The 21,668-nt window shown below is 48.0% G+C and overlaps 1 protein-coding gene across 1 annotated transcript; it reads left to right on the top strand.

Annotated features, from left to right (window-relative positions):
• Window positions 1–6,552: 6,552 nt before the first annotated feature.
• NR1D1 (nuclear receptor subfamily 1 group D member 1) lies at window positions 6,553–18,003 on the top strand. The gene is made up of 8 exons (XM_033170632.1): window positions 6,553–6,613; window positions 12,340–12,681; window positions 12,982–13,070; window positions 13,890–14,034; window positions 14,597–15,207; window positions 15,843–16,028; window positions 16,591–16,801; window positions 17,531–18,003. Exons 1-8 carry the CDS (start codon window positions 6,553–6,555, stop codon window positions 17,728–17,730), a joined length of 1,845 nt encoding a protein of 614 aa, XP_033026523.1. The 3' UTR covers window positions 17,731–18,003.
• The last annotated feature ends 3,665 nt before the right edge of the window (window positions 18,004–21,668 follow it).

Here is a 21,668-nt window from a genome sequence, read left to right as displayed (position 1 = left end):
AGTCAACCCATTTAAAAGTGAAGCAATATGTCAAACTATGTATACAATATTTCTCCTTCTGGCCTTAGTCTGTATCTGGAGGTCTGAAATCTTGTAGCTTGTATAGCTTAGTCAGAGCCAGTTCAGACATGCAGAATCTGAGCTGGTTCAGCTGTCTATGTGAAACCAAGGTCAATTTACAGAATGAACCATATGTCCCAGGCTGTGTATGGAGGCACTTGCACAATTGTGGAAACATATTTTTCGGCTGCTGCAGTTATGGGAATCACCGGCATGAAGCACACCTACCTGCATTTATTTATAAATACACCTAGAAGCCTTAATATCAGTATGTGACTCCACTGAGTAAGAAAGCATTGGATTATATCCAACATAATTTATCTGTAGTTGGCACTAAGCTCCAATTCAGTCTGAATTCAATGTTCTCTGTTATGGTCCATTCACACATACGAGCCATCACATGACAAACATGAATGTGTCTATCTTTCAGGCACCAAAGTCACTCACTGAGGAGATATTGGCATAGCCATAAAATAATAGCCTCTGACCAGCGAACTATTTTGAACATCTAGATCAGCCCAAAGTAGTTGTTTAACATGGATGATTTTCTATACTCCATTTTTTTTAAAGGTGATTGTGTTATTTCCACTGACCCAGTTTCCAAAACTAGAACAACCATACTGATGGTCCTATAGCTTTATTAATACTTTTGACAATAGAATAGCAGATCTCTATTTTCCCGGATGCCCCTGATTTAGAGAAGCAATCCCGGTTTCTGATTTGATCTCAGAATGTCCCACTTTTCCTTAGGAAGTCCCTATTTTCACTGGAGAAATTTTAGAGGGTATGGAGCTATCTGACCCTCAAGTCGTCTGAGGGCAATCCTGTATAGGGAAGTTTTTAAATATTTAATGTTTTATTATGTTTTTATATGTGTTGGAAGCTACCCAGAGCAGCTGGGGCAACCCAGTAAGATATATGAGGTATAAATAGTAAAATTATCATTATGGAATGGGACGTCCTATTTTCATCGGATAAAAGTTGGAGGGTATGGAATTATAAAAAGTCCCACATAAAAAGGAACCTTTTGCCTCTCTGTTCCACCGAAGCTACAGTTGGCAAACTCTTTAATCCTGAGTATTTGGATTTGTGCTGGTATAACCCCGTTTGATTCACTCAGGCTGGATCACCCCACCAAAAATATTCATGCCAGCATATGTATTTACATTACTGAGCTTCTGCAACATCCAAACCCAGCAATTTAAGGTAGGTAGCATATTGGTGGAAATACTACATGCCACAAAGGAGAAAACACACACACACACACACACACACACCACAAGGCCTTTAACAATCCTCCATGACCACAGCAAATAGTTTAACAAGGGGGGAGAGACTTTTGCCTATGCCCCCAATCCAATTCTGAAACATATACACACACAAAAAAACTAACTTCAGTCTCTCCTTCCAGATTCTTCTGTCAGCTCTCCAAACTAAGCAAATACCTGTAACAATTTCCTGTTCTACCTCACCCACATACTCCCGAGTAGGCCACAACTCATGCCCAGAGAGAAGGATGTTTCAGGTCACAAAACATATCCACAACCATCCCCTTAAAGTTAATTTATATCACTTCAACAGTTGTGGCTTCTCTCCTCACAGAGGTACAATTCCCAGCACACTAAACCAGGGGTCAGCAAACTTTTCCAGCAGGGGGCCGGCCCACTGTCCCTCAGACCTTGGGAGGGGGCGGACGCGGACTATATTTTGGAGGGGGGGAAATGAACGAATTCCTATTCCCCACAAATAACCCAGAGATGCATTTTAAATAAAAGGACACATTCTACTCATGTAAAAACATACTGATTCCCGGACCGTCCACGGGCCGCATTTAGAAGGCGATTGGGCTGCATCCGGTCCCCGGGCCTTAGTTTGGGGACCCCTGCCCTAAACAAATACTGTTGTAAGCAGTGTCCAGGCGGAAATCGGCAAATAAAAATAAATTTTAAAATGTTGAGGGAAATCCAGACATATGGCAAGCCATGTTGGCAGTGTCGTTCTTGCTGATTTTCCTTAAAAAAGAAGTTCAAAATAGCTTTAAGAAACTGCTTTTGGCCGGTGGGGGGGGGGGGTTTGGGGCGGAAGCTCAACAACTTCTTTATCAATTTTTGAAATACGGCACCCCTAGGAAATAGGTCATTGGCTGAGGCAACATCAAGTTTGGGCTTCAGCCTAGACCTGTGGGAATTCTCCAAGGTTTCCCTAAGCGCATGAGAATTTTAAGTAACAATCACTTGGTCAATTTGTGCCTGTCATGTTGCCAGAATGTTATTGCAATTATATAGTTATGACACCATAATCAATGCTAATAGTGTGTCACCTGTGTCTTGATATGTATAAACGTGCTAGTAATTGTGCAGAGCTTAGTAAGTGTGAGATCTCTGGTCTTAATCTATAGGTTCCAAGGATAGGGAGCCTGTGACCCTCCAGATGTTCTGGGGCTCCAGTTCTCATCACCCCCAGCCAGCATGCCCAATGGTCAGGGAAGATGGGAGTTGGAGCCTGACAACATACAGAGGGCATCACATTCACTTCCCAGTATAGAAGTGTCAGAATGCTACCATGGCAGTCCCTGGTTTAAATCTCAGCTCAGTAACAAATGCACCAGGAGGCAAGGCATTATTACTTGTTCACTCTCAGCCTCCCATATCCATAATATGGGTTCAATAGCAGTGATCTGCCTTACAGGACTGTTGTATGGATTACAGAGATAATGTATGGGAAGTACTATGAATGTTTTGTGCTTTTTGTCTTGTACAGGCAACTCCCCATTTACGTGCATGCAGGCACGCATCACTGCGAACCCGGAAGTGGCACGAAAAGGGGCAAAACAGCGCTAAAAGAGCACAGGAACGGCAAAAAATGGTGCAAAAATAATATCTAGCAATCCCACAAGTAGAATCCCAAGAGCCTTTGCGCCAACGTTTGAGGCCTGTGGAGAGTTGGAGTTCGAGCAAGAAAGTTTAGAGGGAGTAAATGTGGTGGAGTTTGGTGGATTTTTGGTTTTTTTTAAGGGTTTCCAGGGGTTTAGAGTGTTTGCAGGCTTTTTCAGTGGTGCTCCCAATATACGCTTAAATGAGTGGTGCCTTGGAACGTAACTCCTGCATATAAATGGGGAATTGCCTGTATTTTTATGCTGTGAACCTCCCTGACATCTACAAATGTAATAACTAAATAAATACATACAAACAATATTCGAACTGCGCTTTATAAATCTCACGAGGATGTGAATTGTGTTACCTTCCGCAAGTCACACTTTTCCTGGCAGGTGGCGTTTGAAACACCCCTTAGGGTATGAATATCTAGTTTAACTGGTTTGTGTCTAAAGGAATCCGGAGCATGTAGAAATCAGAAAGCCGCCAGTTTCTTGAGCCTTGGATGTCATGCCATAGCCTTAGTTGTATCCACAGCAGGCGGAGCTTAGCATGCTAACCACAATCAGTGACTTGTTCTCCAGCCGCTGGCTTCTCTTGCTCAGCAACTGTCCCAGGCTGTCCCACCGAGGTGAGCAACATCTCTCCAGGAAGAGCCGTCCACACTACGTGACCTAAATATGAGTCGCAGCAGCCCAGCCTACTGTGTGTTGCTATGGGCGGCACATGGGAAATAGTGCAACTCTTGGAAAAGACATGTGCGACTTCACAATCACCAGGCCAGAGGTTACAAAAAGCTGTACTGTCTCCCCCCAGAGAGACAAAAAAGAAAAAAGAAAAAAAGGTTAAGGGCAGGGAATAGAAATAATAGATATAGAAGCCTTTGCTGAAATATCACACTTGATCTGAATTTCAAGCTTCTTTAAATTTGTTGTGGACAAATCTAACGATATTTGGAATTCATTTTGATAAATGCCCTGTTAGGTCAAGGTCTGGTTAACTACAATAACAATTCCACCCCCCTTTTTGTAATGTACACAGTATCATGTTTTCTGCCTTGTTTTCTACATGGTACTATTTATTTATTTTTCTTATTTTTTTGTGTGTCTTATCTTACTCTGTGCACTTGTAATTTTGTACTTTTCATTTTTCAATCAAGAATATAAATCAAGAGAGCTTTTGGTTTCTCTTAAATCCTGGCACATTCAGACAATGTCATTGATTTTCTATGATGATGATGATGATGATGATGATAGATTTATTGCTCGTTCTTCACCATGAGGTCCCAGTGCAGGCTAACAACAATTTTTGAAGTCTGAGGTCCAGATGTTGTCGTTGTGCAACTCCCCTCACCTTTGGCTATGCTGGCTGGGGCTGATGAGAGGTGGAGTCTGACAACATCTGGAGGGCCACAGGTTAGAATCATAGAATCATAGAGTTGGAAGAGACCACAAGGGCCATCCAGTCCAACCCCCTGCCAAGCAGGAAACACCATCAAAGCATTCCTGACAGATGGCTGTCAAGCCTCTGCTTAAAGACCTCCAAAGAAGGAGACTCCACCACACTCCTTGGTAGCAAATTCCACTGCCGAACAGCTCTCACTGTCAGGTTCCCCATCCCTGCTGTGAACAAACAGCCCCCTCATACTGAGTAGATCTTGCCTTCAGGCAATGGAAGGCAGTCGCTTCAAGCAGTCAATAAGGAGAGAAAACAGTTCTCTTGTACAAGCTCATGCCCAATAACAGTGCCAACTTGGCGGGCCCCTCATCAGGGAAGGAGGCGTGAGTGAAGATCTACACCAGGAACAAGGGGAGCAGAAAACCACCAGCACCTCCTATTTGCCAAAAGGCTGCTGTAGAAGTGGCACTGTTGGGGGGTAGGGAGCTGCCATCAGCATGGTGCTGATAACACCAAGGTTGCGGGTTCGATCCCCATAAGAGACAGATGCATATTCCTGCATTGTAAGGGGTTGTACTAGATGATCCTCAGGGTCCCATCCAACTCTATGATTCTGTGATTCAAGATCTGGCCTCCAAGGAGTCTGTGGCAGCAGCAGTGGGCAATGGATTCCTTGGAGGTTGAATCTGCTGCCCCTATGAATCCTGCCACCTGAGGCAGTTGCCTCACCTTGCCTTATCGGTAGGAAGGGGGAGATACCCTTGAGCCCTGTGGGTGCCAGCACATCCAGGAATGTCTAATCATGGTGGCATGCAAATTAAGATTCTTCCGGTTGTAGTCTCATCCAAACTCAGTTGAATTAAAAGCAGCAACAGGTAGCCTGGGAACTGCTGAAGGGGAAACAGCTGGACAAATCCCAAGTACATGTGATACAGCCTGTCTGCCTTGATATAATACCCATGAAAAACTGCCTTGTTTGCTTTAAGAAAAGCCTAGTTTATCTGGTGCAACTCATAATCACTGGGCTTGGGACCCACAACCCATCACCTTATTTACCATTCTTTATGTACCGGAACTATCAGTACAAAACAGCAGTTAAAGCGCATTATTAACCCGAGCTAAGGGCATTCCCAAACATTTATCACATATTCTATATAATGGCTGGTTTGTTTGTTTGTTTGTTTTTTAAAAACCACCAGCTTGAAAACTTAGATAGGTTCTCTATATTGCAGAGAATAAGGCGTTCCAAAGCGGAGGGGGGGTGCCCGCGGGGGGACGGGGTTGGGGGGGGGTGAGAAAGGTTGGAAGGAATTGAGCCACCATTATCGGCTCCCCTTGGAGGGAATCCACTCTTATTTTGAAAAGCACTGAATTTTTATTTTCCCCACCCCCGCCTCTTTCCCGTCCCTGCATGATCCTTTGCCAAGCTCTAAATTGGCAGCCAGCTGTGGCTGAAAAGGAACTAGGTTCTTTCCAAACATCACGTTAAAGCATCACGTTTTTCAGTGATATTTCCCCCTCCTTCCTCTGTGTGTGTTTTAAGCCTCAACCTCTTTTGATCTCTCAGGGAAAGCTCAGAGAGAGAGAGAGAGAGAGAGAAGTCACTTCTTAGGAATGCAGCAGACACACAGAGAGATACTCGCACGCACATAAAGCGGGGGGGGGGGAGGAGAGGCACGACTCTGTCCATGCGAACTACAACTCCCGGCAACCCTTGCGCTGCACCGAAGAAGCCGGGCGCAATGTGCCTGCTGTGGCTACTGCAGCAGCGGTAGAAAGTGTGTCACTGGGGCACGAGGCTCTCCCTAGGAGTCACATGGTGGATGCTCCAGTGCCGCGTGCTGGCATCTGCGCAGCCGCAGGCAGAGAGGGAGACCAGAGAGTGAGTGAACCCTGGCAGAGTAAAATTTTGCAGGCAAAGGGAGAGGCAGCAGCAGAGTGGAGCTCCCGGGCCGCTGCGAGGTTTCTCACATACTCAGCCGCTCTCGCGCTCTATCGACTTTTGCACTGCGGCTCTCAGTGCTAATATAATCTTTTAAAGACAATTTTAAAAAGGGCACATTCCCACCAGAGTTCTGTGCAAGCTGACTGGGTTCCCAGCCGCTTTTGCAGCATAACTTTGGGGGGACCAGAAGAATACCGAGGAGGAGAAAGGGGCAGCCTCTCGCTCCCCCTCGCTCCTTCCTCGCCCACGGAATCTCGGCTCGCTTCTTCGCTCGACATGAATGACGGCTGTCAACTGAACAGGATGGCCACTTTGGATACGAACAACAACGCCCCAGGTAAGCCTCTCGCGGCTAGCTGCCTTGAGGGAACGGGTCATGCAGTGCTATTCCCCCTTCTAAAACTTGCCCCATAGCCTCCCCTTCGCGACGACCTCCAGTCGCAGAGGTCTGGCGCTTCAGCGTCTTTCTCGTGCACCTGCAGTGAAGGGAGCAGTCCTCCTGCATCTACTCGTGGGGCGTCTGCTGGAGTTGGGGTGGCGGCGGCGGCATTGAGTTCCCAAGCAGGGTAGTATCTCCCCACCCTAAATACCGCAAGCGCTGATATAGAGATAGGAACTTTGCAAACAACCTTAGAGTCTCATATATAGCATTCAGGATCCTGCCTGATTGCGCCCCCCAAATCACAAGGAAAGAGAGGTGCTGGGTTTTGGAATTGGGAGGTACAAGAGCTTCCCTATTACCTGCCCCCGTTAGCCCATCATACTTCTCTATTTCACCCCCACCCCCACCCAATTAGGAAAGGTTTATTTTTCATCGTTCTGCTGTAGTTTCCTCCTGGGGGAGGGTGGATCGGTGACAAGGGGAGCAAGGGAAAGGAGTTAATAGGTGTCAGTTTCAGGGAAAGAGGTCAACCTTCCTTCTCCTTGTGGGGGGAAGGGAGCAGAGTCAAATGTCTTCCCTGGGCTACCAGTAGCGGCAGGCGACGCCCTACCTACCTTGTCCTTTGGGGAGGGTGGGATTAGGGCAGTTGTAGGGAGAGAGGATCGGGGCTGCATTGCTTCCACTGTGAGCATCACATACCTGGTGTTTTCTTGGGAGGAAGCCTTGGAAGGGGAAGGGATGCCCGGAGATCTCCTTCTGATATTGCCCCCCTCCCCCCACTGATGATCCTTTATTGGTTATGGGGATTTCTCTTCTCCTTTTACTCCCCCTCCACCCCTTCTACTTTGGAGTCACACTACTAGCACCCGCACCCCGCTTCGGAATCCCACCCTTCCTGGGATTCCCCCTTCAAGCTTTCCCATTCATCCTCTCACGTGTCCCCTTACCCGGCTCAGCCACGTGCAACGTTTGTTTTCCCTATCGGCTCCGCCTCCGGTCGCCTCCTATTGGCCGAGCTCGCCCCATTAGCTCATTAGATACGCCTCCAGTGGAGCTACGTCACCATCCGGGAAGCTCGAACGTTCCCGAGTTCGCCGTAGAGGGCGCGGCTGAAAGATGGGCCATCCCTTGCCAGGGAGGGGAAATGGGAACCAATGGGCGGGCAGGGGGCGGGGCAAAGCGTGATGGGTGAAGCCGGGACAGAAGCGGGCAACGTGCAAGTGGGACACGTGGAGGTGAACTGGCCGACTTGCCAGCCTTCCGATCTCGCTTCCTAGTTATTCAGCGCTCGGGAGGTAACCATCAATGGGTCTTTTGGGAGTGCGAAAGTCTTGGACGGGCAACTTAACAGAGCATGAGAACCGAGTGGGCGAATCACTCACGTTCACCAGTCTTTGCATTCTGGCGTGTCTTATTTGGCTGGAAAAATCAGGCTTCTCTTACTATTTTGATCCCCCCCCCCATCTCAATCGTGTAAGGTCACGTGTTCCTTAGTGCATGTGCAGAGTGCCTTCCGTTTGTGCCTCAAACAGTTTGCCGCAGTGCATATACTGTACAGAGTGCGTTACTTTGGTGGTAGAAAGCAGGCGATATTTATTGGTGCACATGTGTTTTTAACAGCATTGGATAGAAAATAGGGAAGTAACAAAAATTCCAAAACCCCCCACCTTTATGTTCTCTAACTGGTATTTAAATACTGGAAATTTAAATGGTATTTAAATGCTGGAGGAGTCATTCCAGCTTGAGGAGGAATGGTGGGGGACTCAAAAGCTTCCAGTATTTTCAAGACTGGGTGGCACAAATATTTTTTCCTGTGGTCTTTGTTTCGGTATATACTACATTTGTGTTTCTGTTAGATGTAGATACTGATTAAGTATTAACAATAGAACTGTGTAACAAAATGCACCCTGGGCAGTTTAAGTGAATGGTATTTGTCTAATCCAATAATAAGGTTTTAGGGTTCCCTTAAAGGAGAAAGTGTTTAGGAATGGGGAAAAGCTTTCTGCATTTGCTGTGGGTTTTTAAAGATCTGGTGTTTGGGGTTTCAACACTTCAAGAATGGGGAAGGATTTGCGGGGTCAGGAGTCACCTATGTTAGAAGATGGGAAAGTCTCCCAAAGCCATGTGGCTGCCCAGTTCTAAGTATATTTACTCAGAAGTAAGTCCCAGTGAGTTCTGTGTGTCATTCTCCCCTAATAAGACCTCATAGAATAGCAACCTGCATTGTGTGGATTTTAAAGGTTGTTTTTTTTTTTAAAGATGTAAGGGCTTGTTTTCTTTTTTCATCTCTTGTGGATATGGTTTGTATGTACACCTACCATGTTAGTTTTGATTCCATTGCTGGGTTAGTAAGTTAGTGGGCCCAAGGTGGTTCAGGGATGTAGGTGACAGAGATCCCTTTTCCTTTGATTGACCTTGTTTTGAGCTCTGCCCCCCTAATTTTATTTTTGGTGTCGCTTGCATATGGACCTTCAATGCTACTTTTGCTGCAAGTCCCCCCCCTGCCCCCTTTTGTATCAGCTGTCCTCCCCTTTGGGGTGAGCAAACGGGTAGCATGTGGCCTTGTGTCAAGGACCACGTGTGCTTACTTAGTGATGCCACATGTGTCTCCAGCCACTCCTGGCTCCTTGTCTCTAGAAGACTGACAAGACACACTGCAAACGGACAGGACACACCTTTCCCTTTTTTCACACCCATCTGGAAGATTGCCAACTTGGTCCACACATAACTTCCACCCCCGCTGTGCCTTCTAGCAAGTTCTGTTTATCCTCCCTGACCCACTTGGGGCAGTCATCTCCCTGACGCAACCTGCATTTAATAGCTGCACGGAAGCTAGGGACTCCGAGCCGGGAGGGAAGAAGGCTGCAAGATTTGCATACCTTCCTTTGCAGGATTCCCTGCACCACCCTTCCCATCCTGAATTGCTAGATTTGAAAACTCTGCTTCTTGCCTTTTAAAAGAAGGAAAGTGAAGTAATCCAGGAGAGGCTACTAGTGAGGGGGGGGGGGACAACCACCATCATCAGCATTGAGGAAGAGATTACTAACAAGGTCACGTGCAAGGGATGCATGCTCAAAACCCAGACAGGATGATCACGGCTGCCCTAGCAAGCCAAATGCTGGGCTGGCTCTCAGGCCTCTGCCCACCCAAGTTCAAATCAAGGTGCCTGCTTGAAATATCCCTACCCTTATTTGCCCTTGATGATTCTCCTGGTTAAGCGTTTGTTCTGCAGAGGAAAGGACAGACTGCTTTTAATAAGCCACCAAACTGTTGCACAGTATTTGAGATATATTGGGAGATGTATGGACGGCATGCGATTAGAATAGGCACCAAAGTGAGTGGCGTTGCTTCTGGCACATCTGTTGGCACTTTGTCACTCCAGCTTTGCCCTAATTTTGGCAGGATTGCAAAGTTCTCCTGTGTGCAGAAGAGCAAGGCGGTTATCACAAGTGTTCGATCTGAGCAGCTTGCCCTGGACCCTAAGCAAAAAGTGGCAGAAGGGGATCTGTGGCCCCACAGGACAAGAGCTCCATCCAAAGCACGGCTGCTAAATTTTAATTTTAATCAATTGCTTGTCCTTTCTTCACTTCTCTTGGTGTGTGTGTGTGCGTGTGTGTGCTGGCAGAAATTGACTTGGATCACTATCCAGCTCTCTTTCCTATCCCTGAGAAGGGGGAAAGGGAGAAACTCCACTTACAGCTTTATTTGCCCCGATTCCTTTTAACGTCTGGTAAGCAACCAGTCCCAGGTGCTTGGGCCACACGCAAGGAAGGTCATTAGCTGGTGGTATCCAGTCAACAAGATAAAGGCTCCCCGCTTGTTGTTAAAGGCCTGCCTGGGCACTGAACGTGGCTTCCACACGTGACCTTGTTTATAATCCCCTCTGGCTCGGATGGCTTTGTTTTTACTTTGCTTGAGGCTTTTCCTACAGCAGTTTGGCCACTGGCATGTAGCCCAGCTACAAAGCCCGGAGCAGTGGTAGTTCTTTTACAGAAAGAAAACAAAAAGAAAACAAGCCATCTCCAGGCTGGAGTATTCGGCCCTTCCCAGCTTACCCACCTCCCTCCAGCTTCCAGGGTGGGGTGTGATGGCTTTTTTTGGCTTCCACCCAATTTTCAACAATTTCTTGGCCGCACACTTTCCTCCCTCCCTCTCCACTCGCTGCATCACTCACTTGGTGTTTTTTTCCTTTTGCAGCTCTGAGATGTAGGTCAACAACTGAAAGCTGAGAGAGAGAAAGAGAGAGAGAGAGAGAGAGAGCTGGATTGCAAGGGAAGAATTTTGGCAAGACCAGCTCAGAGCTTGTAACTGGCCAGTAATGTGGGGTTGGACTTTGCAAACCTTTTATCAGGTGTGTGCTGGGAAGAGTCAGCTCTCACATACCGGAGCAGCTTTGTTCTCACTTTCCATCGTGTTTTGATCACAAATAGGTTTACTTTAACCCCTAACCTATCGCTCCTCTAGTGTTCCCAGGGTTTCCACCTCTCCCATCTGCCATTTGTGCCTTTGAGAACTCACATGTTCACAGTAAATTACCACCTCCTTTTTGTCCATGGTCAGAGACAGCACCCCTTTGCATATAAGGCCACAGTGTGGAGAGCAAATGGGGGCTCTCTCGGGAGTACTTGCTAGGAAATACGAGTGCAGGACTAGAAACACCTTGGTCTGATCCAGCAATGCAGTTAGGTTTTCTTAAGGAATATCACCTAGTACATTTGACTCTGGGAAGAGTAGTTGTGGTACTGTTCTTGCCAAAAATAATAATAATTTTTTTAAAAAGAAATCCTATATTTGGAATTGGGAATGAATTTTAGCCCAGGTCTGCTGGATATGTACGTTTGCTGTGCTATCCTCCGCATCATAGAGCTTGGCTCACTAGCCTGAGCAGTTGCTCTCTGAAGCAATACTTATATCACATTTGTTCTCTGTTAGCATTATGGGAGAAAACTTTTCTCCTCTCTACCCTCCTCCTAATTTTATAACCCTCTGTCATGTCCCACTTTAGTAGTCCTTTTTACAAAGCTTTTAAAAAAAGGCCCCCAAATACCCAAACCTTTCTTCAGCTGCTCTAGGCCCCATTTCTCGGCTCTCTCCCCAGCCTTCCACTTCTGATTTCTGCCTCTTCTTTCCCTGCTTCCTTCCTGCCTTCGCAATGGTCTTGTTTTTCTCTTAGAGCGCAAGCCTGCAAGCAGGCTGTGTTCTTTTTAATGCAGTTACAACTTCTAGCACTTTGCAGCCTTAAAAAAAACAATAACAATACTTTCCTAGCTTTGCCGTAGTCGTCGTCTTCTTTTGGAGACAACCAGAACTGTACAAAGCATTCAGCTACTTCAGATTCCCTTTTTTTCAATGCTGTCCGGCTCTAGGGATTCGCAGTTTCAAAACATAACAGACTCAACTTGGTTACTACATAGAAAGGTTGTCAGAGCCTCTCTCTCTCATCTTTCTTGCCTACCGAAACATCTGCTTGCCTTTGCAAATGCCTCTTTAGGGTGCAGCTGTGTGGTCGGGATATCAACCGCCACAGTGAGATCCAGAAACTTGCTCCTTTTTAAAGGCAGCTCTTCCAACATGATGTCCTCAAGTTGTGTAACACAATCAATCAGTTGGGGCAGCTGGACACCAAAAGCTGTAGTGAGGTGGGATTCTCAACCCTCTACCTTTTTTTTAACTCTCTACAGGTGGCGTCATCAGCTACATTGGCTCCAATGGGTCTTCTCCAAGCCGCACCAGCCCCGTCTCTCTGTGCGGCAGCGACAGCTCCAACGGCAGCTGCCAGCTGTCCTCGCAACCCGCCTTCCCCAGCTACTTCCCACCTTCGCCCACCGGGTCTCTGGTGCAAGACTCCGGGCGCCTTTATGGGACCAGCTCCACCGGGCTCCGTGATGATGCTTCCCCTTCCTCCTCCTCTTCGTCGTCATCCTCTTCCTACAGCTCTGGAGGCTCCCCCTTGGGGCTGCAAGTGGCCATGGATGACGGGAGGCGCATCTCCCCTGCCAAAAGCACCAGCAGCAGCATCACAAGTGAGTGCGGATGCTAAGTTGGGCATGGATGGGAAGCCCTGGGGTGTTTGTGGGTCCAGCCAACTATGCCAGGAGGTTTAGTCCAAGCTCAAACTCCAGGCCCACCTTCCCCGGGTCAGTTTGGCCCTTTCTGCCAGCCACCATTCCTCCTGGGTTCTTCAAAGGCTGTAGGGATGTGTGTGTGTGTGTGTGTTGTTTTTTTTACAAAGGGTTGTTTGGGGAGTAGCAACCAAGCAGCCCCAAAAAAAATCCAGCCTTTGGGTATGGAGTCTCACAGCCCCTCTTCCTCTTTTCTTCCAGAGCTGAATGGGATGGTCCTCTTGTGTAAAGTCTGCGGAGATGTGGCATCTGGGTTCCATTACGGTGTCCATGCTTGTGAAGGCTGCAAGGTGAGCATCTCTCTCTGGCCTTTTTATTTGGCTGACGAAAGCTGGAAGGGGTTGGATCGAGGCCCACCCCCCAATATATTTTGCTGCTGCGCACAGGAAAAACCCTAGTTTTCCCATGCTAGTACAGGGTAGTGTAGCTCAAGTGAGATGTGGGAGATGGGGATTTAAGCCCTGCAACACAGCCTTGTGCTGGGAGATGGATGGCAAACCAGCTCAGGTTGTTGTACCACTTCCCTGACCAGTAGCGACTCCAGCAGCATGCAGCAGCCGGCCTGCGATAACTGTTCCTCCACTGCTTGAGCTAGCACCCCTTAGGACTGTGTCTGTTCAGGCCTCAGAAAGGTCTTCAGGTTCAGAAGGGAATGGAAGTGGGCTACATTGGCCTCTGGGAACATAGGAAGCTGCCTTATACAGAGTCACAGTCATTGGTCCATCTACCCAGTATTGTCTACACAGAGTGGCAGCAGCTCCCCAGGGTTAGCCTTACCTGGAGATACCATGGCTTGAGACTGGGGCCTTCTGCCTGGTGGGGCCCGTCCCCTGTGGTTGGCAGGTGTTTACCATGCCTCTGGACTGGCCAGGTGGGCCTAATATAACTAAAACTGGGAGCCCGACCTTCTCTGCCCTTGCCTGCTGAATGGATGAGCAGTCACCTCCTGCTGGTTCTGCTTCCAGTTCAAGTCCTCAGCCTCCAGCTCACAGCCTCAAGGGAACTGGGCTGAAAAGCAGACGCTCTCGGTTTGGGTTTGGGTACACCTGCTTGCTTGACAGGCCTAGGTGCTAATCTGCTCTCTCTCTCTCTCTGTGTCCCCCACTCAGGGTTTCTTCCGGCGCAGCATTCAGCAAAACATCCAGTACAAAAAGTGCCTAAAGAACGAAACCTGCAACATTGTCCGCATCAACCGGAATCGTTGCCAGCAGTGCCGCTTCAAGAAGTGTTTGGGGGTTGGCATGTCCCGCGATGGTGAGTTCCCTGCCATGCGAGGGTTGGAGATTTTGACTTTTTATTTACCCCTTGCAGGCTTTGTTTGGTTAGGATTCTGCTTTGTGGAATAACAATTTATTATTATTGATATGCTGCCCATCTGATTGGGTTGCCCCAGCCACTCTGGGTGGCTCCGAACACACAATAAAACATGCAGTAAAACATTAACTGTTAAAAAAAACTTCCCTGTACAGGGCTGCCTTCAGATGTCTTCTAAAAGTCAGATAGTTGTTTATTTACTTGACATCTGATGGGAGGGCATTCCACAGGGCGGGTGCCACCACCGAGAAGGTCCTCTGCCTGGTTCCCTGTAGTTTCACTTCTTGCAGGGAGGGAACCACCAGAAGGCCCTTGGCGCTGGACCTCAGTGTCCGGGCCGAACGATGGGGGTGGAGAAACTCCTTCAGGTATAGTGGGCCGAGGCCATTTAGGGCTTTTTAAAGATCAGCGACAATGCTTTGAATTGTGCTTGGAAGCTTGATGTCCTCAGTTGCCATAGTGTCCCTTGACACCCCCCCCCTTCTGTTTGCCTCCCCTACAGCTGTCCGTTTCGGCCGCATCCCCAAGCGCGAGAAACAGCGCATGCTGGCAGAGATGCAGAGCGCTATGAACAACATGGCTAACAACCAGCTCAGTGCGCAGTGCCCGCCCGAGGGCTTGTCGACGGGGCACCAGCAGCCTGCCAGCCCCCTTCTGTGCCACCAGCCGCAGCTGGTGCCACGATCATCACCGCCTCATGCGGCCTCCCCTCCCCAGCCATCTCCTTGCTTCGCCCAGTTCTCCCAGCAGCTGACGCCACCCCGCTCCCCAAGCCCCGGCGAAGTCATGGAAGACGTCATCTCGCAGGTGTCCAAGGCCCACAAGGAGATTTTTGTTTATGCTCACGACAAACTGGCCGCGGGGCCCCTGGCTCCTGCGGGGAGCGAGAACTCTCTGAGTTGGGAGAACAACTGGCTGTCCAGTGGCTACCATGGCAACGGGCCCTGCCACCAAAACGACAACTGGAACTCTGGCTCCGCCCCAAGCAACACATGTCACCAGAACAACATGAACGGCCATCGGTTTTGCCCCTCTGGCTATCCCTCCGGGGAGACAGATCCCTCCGTCGGCCAAGGCTGCCCCCAGCAAGGCGAGCCCAGCGATATCCTCTTGGTGAGTGTCGCATCCTCCTCACGTTACCCACAAGGTGCTCTCGTTTGCCAGCCAAGGCTTATTCAGCGACCAGTTCAGCCTCCAGCTGCCTTTTCTCTAGCTATTATATAGCCAGCTTGTTTTAATATCCCAGAAGGAAAACCCATGGCTTTTGCCTGAGGCAGATCAGATGAGATTTGAACTGGGAGCTTCACTAGTTGTAGCCAATGTATTGCTACGATTTTGGATATTCCTCACCACCACCTCAGCCATTTGGATATAATTTAACCAGAGCTGTTTTTCTTGGAAAAGGGGTGCCGGAACTCGCCACAAACGCCTCCCTTGCTCTCTTATAAGGACCATGGCACCCACCTGAGAGGTGGCGGAACAGAGTTCCGGAGAGTTGCGGCTGATGAAAGCCCTGATTTTAACCTGCCATCTGAGTCACAGTTGGGTTAGGCCTGTGCTACTTGCATTATTCAGGGATAGGCAGCTCCTTGTACATATTTTGTATCTCTTACATTCCTCGGCAAAACATGAGAAGGCAAAGGGTCCTCAATTCTCAGTGACTGTGGGCTTGCAACTGGTTCCATTGACTCTGATTCCAGCCCTCCACTCTTCATCTAACATGTCTCATTTTTTCCCCATCCCAACAGGCGTGTCCTATGAATTGTCACCCACATGGTCGCAGTGGCCGCACAGGCCAGGAGATTTGGGAAGATTTCTCCATGAGCTTCACACCTGCTGTACGAGAAGTTGTGGAATTTGCAAAGCACATCCCTGGTTTCCGGGAGCTCACACAGCATGACCAGGTCTCCTTACTCAAAGCTGGCACATTTGAGGTAGGATTATCTCCACCCACTACTTCAGACCCTTGCTAGTTAACAGCTACCGATTTTATGTATGTAGGAAGGGCTTATAAAAGTGTGGAATATTTATCCATTAAATACTGGTTAATTCTGCAGACTGGTGAAAATAGTGAGGAGACATGATTGTTTTAAAATCCTCAAACTCAAATCTACACCCTTATTTATCCATATACAATAATGAGAATGCATGAAGGACATTATTTGCTGGCATCATTTTGAAATGTAAACACATTAGGAGTAATTAAAGGGGTGTAATTGCTTTTGGGAGGCTGGATCCCAGACACACTCAAAAACCCCAAAGGGAAGAAGTGAAAATCATTCTGAGAACTTGTCAGTTTGTTTTGGTTCTGAAGAAGGAAAAAAACAACCTTGCGGTTGAACTTAACTATGTTCACTCAGAGGAAGTCCCACTTTCGAAGCAAGTGTACATTCTTACTTGGAAGAATAATACAGATGGCATTTGACTGTGTTGTGTGGGCACAGATCCTCATGTGTTCTAACAGGTCTCTCCCCATCTCTCCTACCATTTCCCCAGGTGCTGATGGTTCGGTTTGCGTCCCTCTTCAACGTTAAGGAACAGACAGTGACATTCATGAGTCGTACCAAGTACAGCCTTGAGGAGCTGTGGGGGATGGGCATGGGTGACCTGCTGACATCCATGTTCGAGTTCAGTGAGAAGCTTGGAGCCTTGGGACTCTCTGAAGAAGAGCTTGGCCTCTTCACAGCTGTGGTGCTGATCTCTGCAGGTGGGTGTCCTTGGGCATGAACAGGCAGGAATCGCAGTCACGTATCACAAGCTTTCTTGTCCTTACCATTCCTTGAAGCTCTCCAGCCACACCCATCCATTGTGTTTTTCTGCCCTTGTTTCACCTGTGTCCTAAGGTCTTCAAGCCTTCTACTCTACCATCCTTGGCTACCCAAGCACACACCTACACAATTCAACATCTTTTACCCTTTCTGCTCCTTATGCCTGGCACCTTCTCCCAGAACACCCACAGTGGTCTCCCTTGCTCTCCCTGCTTCCTCCTTTGGAAATCTTCCTTTCCTTGAAGCCTTCATCTCACTGCCTTAGTCTGAACCTCCACCCTTGAAACACCAACACCCTGCAACCACAGCAAACCCCTAAATTAACTACATATCTTCATATTTCTCCTCTGACACCTTTGCCTCTGCTCCTCTTTTCCCCATTGTTCAAACTTGGGAGTGTAAGCTCCTTGAAGTGGGGAGCTGTCTCTTTTTCGTGTTACCTTGCAAAATGCTATGAACAGTGGTGGTGCTTTAAGAGAGGAGGAGTCTTAATAAAAATAATTCAGAGCTCCGAGGAGATTGGGATCTTACATGTCAGGCAATCTGTGACCTTGTGGGAGGCTGAAAACGTGGTTTGATCAGAGACCTGAAAACCAGGCAGGTGTGTCTGTTGTGCTGGGCACGCCACTGTGAACATGTTACTGACTGCCCATCCCTCTCTTGTACAGATCGTTCAGGCATTGAGAACCCAGGATCAGTGGAGCAGCTGCAGGAGATGCTTATCCGTGCCCTGAGAGCCCTCGTCTTCAAAAACCACCCCCAGGAAACGTCCCGTTTCACCAAGCTGCTGCTGAAGCTTCCCGACCTGCGCACCCTCAACAACATGCACTCTGAGAAGCTGCTCTCCTTCCGCATTGATGCTCAGTAGAAGACAGGGAGGGCCTGCACATAACTACTGGACCACCCTCTCGTCTTGCCCTCCCTGCGTCGTTGCACTAACCAGACTGCTCTCTCTGGGCCTGGACCCAGCAAACTATATTTATACCGGCATAGGAGCTGCTGCCCCCACCTGCTCAGAAGCAAGCGGCCACAAGCCGCCTTTTGTAAATATCTCTCTGTATATTGGAGTTGTGTGAATAGAACTGGCATTCTTCCCTGCTGTGGCGCTGGCCACACAGGAATAATATATTGAAAACCAAAATGGCCTGGATCCACGTTCTTCCTGAAGTTCGCCTTGGTTGCCCCCCCCCCCCGCTCTCTTCTCCTGTATGGGAGGGAAGGTGTGGTGGTTTGGGACTCAGTGTGGGGGTAACCAGTTGCCTTGGCTAGAGAGGGGTGTCTATTGGAGCTCTATACACAAGGGAGACATTGGCTGCCCCCCGCAAGCCAGAAGTGAATTGTGGTGCTTAAAATGGTGGCTGTCCTGTCCCACTTATTTTGTCAGGGCTTAAGTATGGCAAGATGGCGGTTTAAGGGAAAACTATTTGTTTCCCTTGGTGTGGCACCCGCATATTTTTTCCTACTCCTACCTCTGGTCAAACCAGTTTTTGAAACACTACAACCTCCCAGCTATAAAAGGCCTTGTTATCAGGTGAAAAAGAGGAAGACCGTCCATATTACATGCAACTTTCACATCTTTTTTTTTTTTAATCCCCTGAAACCAGACGGTCTACCCTCAGCCCGATTTTTCAATAATGTGAGGCACTTACACATGCCATCAGTATGGCACCCGTCTTCCCACCCCCAAAATGTGGTGATGCTTTTTTGCTTTGGTGAGGGTAGTTGTTGTTTGTTTAGCAAAAAGGGGTTTCTACTCACCTTTTAGGTGTGGGGGCTTTAATGACTAAAATGGTGAATTGGGAGGGGAGGGGGGAAAGCCTTGAGAACAAAGGCTCCCACGATTTTTATCTGCAAAACAGAAATATCAAGCAAGCCCCACATTCTTCTGTGTTTTCATAGTTAAAGAATAGATTTTTGCCCATCGCTACTCACCATAAATGAGACACCAAAAACCAGTTGGGGCTGTGAGGGTTGTTTTTTTTTTTTGTCTTTTTTAAGGGTAGGTTTGTTTGTTTGTTTTTAATCATATATTTATTACATAAATATATAGTAAAATAGACCAGCGACAATTACCATAAAAATATCTTTCTTTAAAATCCTGACCAAAAACACAAAAAAGGGTTTGTTTGTTTTCCCCGCCCCAGACTTTTCAGGGTTTTTTTTTTCTTTTTTCCAAAATCGCACGTCACAGACAAATTGTGATTGTCTTTTTTTTTTTTTTTTACATCAGCAGCTTCCTGCTACCCAGACACAAAAAAAAATAAGAAAGGGGAAGGGAGAGGGAATAAAGATGAGGTGGAGGGAGACACAGTTTTCCCCACCAGGTTTTCCCCTCCCTCGGACTCCCCCAACCCAACACCCCTTCTGAAACACACTGAAAACCCCATGTCCCAAACGTACATTCACTAATAACTCCCTGCTCACAGTTTCTTTCCCTGCTCTGGACTGCGAGGGGGAAAAACCACAATGCATAGTATATGAGGGGGGGTGCCCCCTTTAATGGAAACTCACTTCCTCTCCTCCCTAAACCACCTTGTCTGAATCTATCATTGCAACTCCTGGAGTTAATATCCTTGCAGAACTAATGAGAATCCGGTGGGGCAGGGGGAGGCGCAGAAAAGATCCGTAGGGTACCATCGGTAGGAACTATATGAGGTATGTACTTGACAAAAGGAATACTGAGAAGTGGTAGAGGAAAAGTCTTGTCTCTCCCCCCCCCCATAGGCCTCTGGTGTGGGGAAAACTGGCTCCTAACCCCACAAATTGTCACAGTCGTCAAGTGCCCAGGAGGCAGAGGAGATGGTGGGGTGTTACTCCCCTGGAGGAGCAAGACCTCCTGCTACAAAGGCCTTGAGCTTCTCAAGACAGGTTGGACATCCATCAGCAGAGATGCAGCCTGGCAGCCGCCAGAGGAATAGGACGGCAGCCCCGCTGTTTGCTGCTTTCCCCTGGCAAGATAGGAAAGGACTGGCGTGATGGTATATGAGTGGCACCTGAGGGGGACTGGGTGTTATGGTGAACCCTGAGTTCTCTTCCTCCAAGAGTTGGGTTGAGGCACAAGTGCCATCTTGCCCCAGCAGCTATTACGAGGTGTTTTGTGATGCCCTCTGTAGGGAGATTTGGTGCACCGCAAAAACTTCAGAGAACTCCCATTTAGATGGGGGGTGCCTTGCATATATCCGTGGTACAAACTCAAAATGTGCAGATTCCACCCATCCCCTTTTAAACTAAGTATGCAAAAGCTATCTACTTCCCTTTCAGAGGCATTTTTTGAGGGGGGAAGGGAGGGGGGGTCACTGATGTCAGCGACACTGGTTGTTCTTACGGAGGGACGTTTGCCTTGCCCAGAGATTGGCCTCAATAGCTAGAGACAAGGAGATGCCCAGGGTGGAAATGTTTTCTTTGGCTACCATGACACTGCCTCAAGACCTGAGTAACCCCCCTGAAGGAGTCTTGGTGTTCCTGCCCCCTTTTTTCTCCTTTCTGGGGAACCGCTGGACGAGTTGGCTGGCTTAACTGTGTGTGTGTGGATTGAGTCCGCAGCAAAGATTGAATTGGAGTCAAATGATGTGAGAGTTGTAGCTATGGGGATAATATGAGATTGCTCATTCGCATGCAGACCTCCCTCTCTAACCACTGGCAAACAAATATATATTTATATATATATAAAAACTAGGTCTTAGGTCAGTGTTTCCCAAACTTGGGTCTCTAGCTGTTTTTGGACTACAACTCCCATCACCCCTTAGCTAGCAAGACGAGTTGTCAGGGATGATGGGAATTGTAGTCCCCAAACAGCTGGAGATCCAGGTCTGGGAAACAGCTGTCTTTCATCTCTCCCCACCACAAAAGATGGTGGTAAACCACTCACTCTTCTTTAAATGTTCAAGGGCTTGAGACAGGGCATTCTTAAAGGAAAAGACCGACGGGACAGGGCAAGTTTGCCAAGTTATTCAAAGGGATGATGGTAGTCAAACAGGTCAGCCAAATGAGTCCAGGCTGCCGGACAGGTAAAACCCAACTACAGCAGGGTTACAGCACCAGGGCCTATGCAGAAGTCACAAATGTCTGCTTCCAACAGGAGCAGTGCCTCTTGGAGCCTCAAAGGGGTAGAGATCTCCATCAACAGAAGAGGAGAATGAATTAAGGGGAGCCCACTGGGCTAAAAGATGGGTGGCTGTTATCTCTTCTCCCTACCCAAACCAAAATTCTTTTTTGGGAGGGGGGGTTATGGGCAGCAGTTTGTGCATGTGTGTTGTGTGGCACGAGATCGTGCAAAGTGCACAGGGGGGGTTAACGCTTTGTATGCATAGGGAATCTGCGCATGTTTAGTAACACACGGTTAATAGAACTATATTTATATATATATGTATATATACACACACACACACACACATTATAGGTGCAATCGAGCACATGTGCACACCCCCACCACAATTTGCACCGGGATTCTGCTCCAAGACAGAACAGATGTTGACCATTATTTTCTCAGGGCTCTAAAATCCACCCCCACCCCCTGGTGTGGAGTTTCCCCAGTTCCTGCAGCTGGATATGTGCAGTGAGTGTCAGGGAGATCAAAATATTACTTTGCAAGGAAACTTCATTATTTGGTATAAGGCAATGAAGAATTAATACCCTGCCCCTGTGTCTTTAGCTGCTTTTGCAGGCTTGTTGACATGAGAGCAAAGAGGCTCCCCGTCATGCCTCCACAGACATAGAGATCTTTGCCTAGACGGGCTATATATATAAAATATTTACAAGATTTACAGGATACAGACCAGACTATACACAGCTTGATGTATGAAAGTG

Source organism: Lacerta agilis, chromosome 14, assembly GCF_009819535.1.
Source record: "Lacerta agilis isolate rLacAgi1 chromosome 14, rLacAgi1.pri, whole genome shotgun sequence".
Classification (NCBI taxonomy): domain Eukaryota; kingdom Metazoa; phylum Chordata; class Lepidosauria; order Squamata; family Lacertidae; genus Lacerta; species Lacerta agilis.
This window is presented reverse-complemented; position numbering and strand designations above follow the sequence as displayed.

Coding starts and splice junctions, on each gene's coding strand:
- NR1D1 (XM_033170632.1), top strand. CDS start 6,553: ATGAATGACGGCTGTCAACTGAACAGGATGGCCACTTTGGATACGAAC. Junction 12,682..12,981: donor CACCAGCAGCAGCATCACAA/GTGAGTGCGGAT, acceptor CTTTTCTTCCAG/AGCTGAATGGGATGGTCCTC. Junction 13,071..13,889: donor ATGCTTGTGAAGGCTGCAAG/GTGAGCATCTCT, acceptor TCCCCCACTCAG/GGTTTCTTCCGGCGCAGCAT.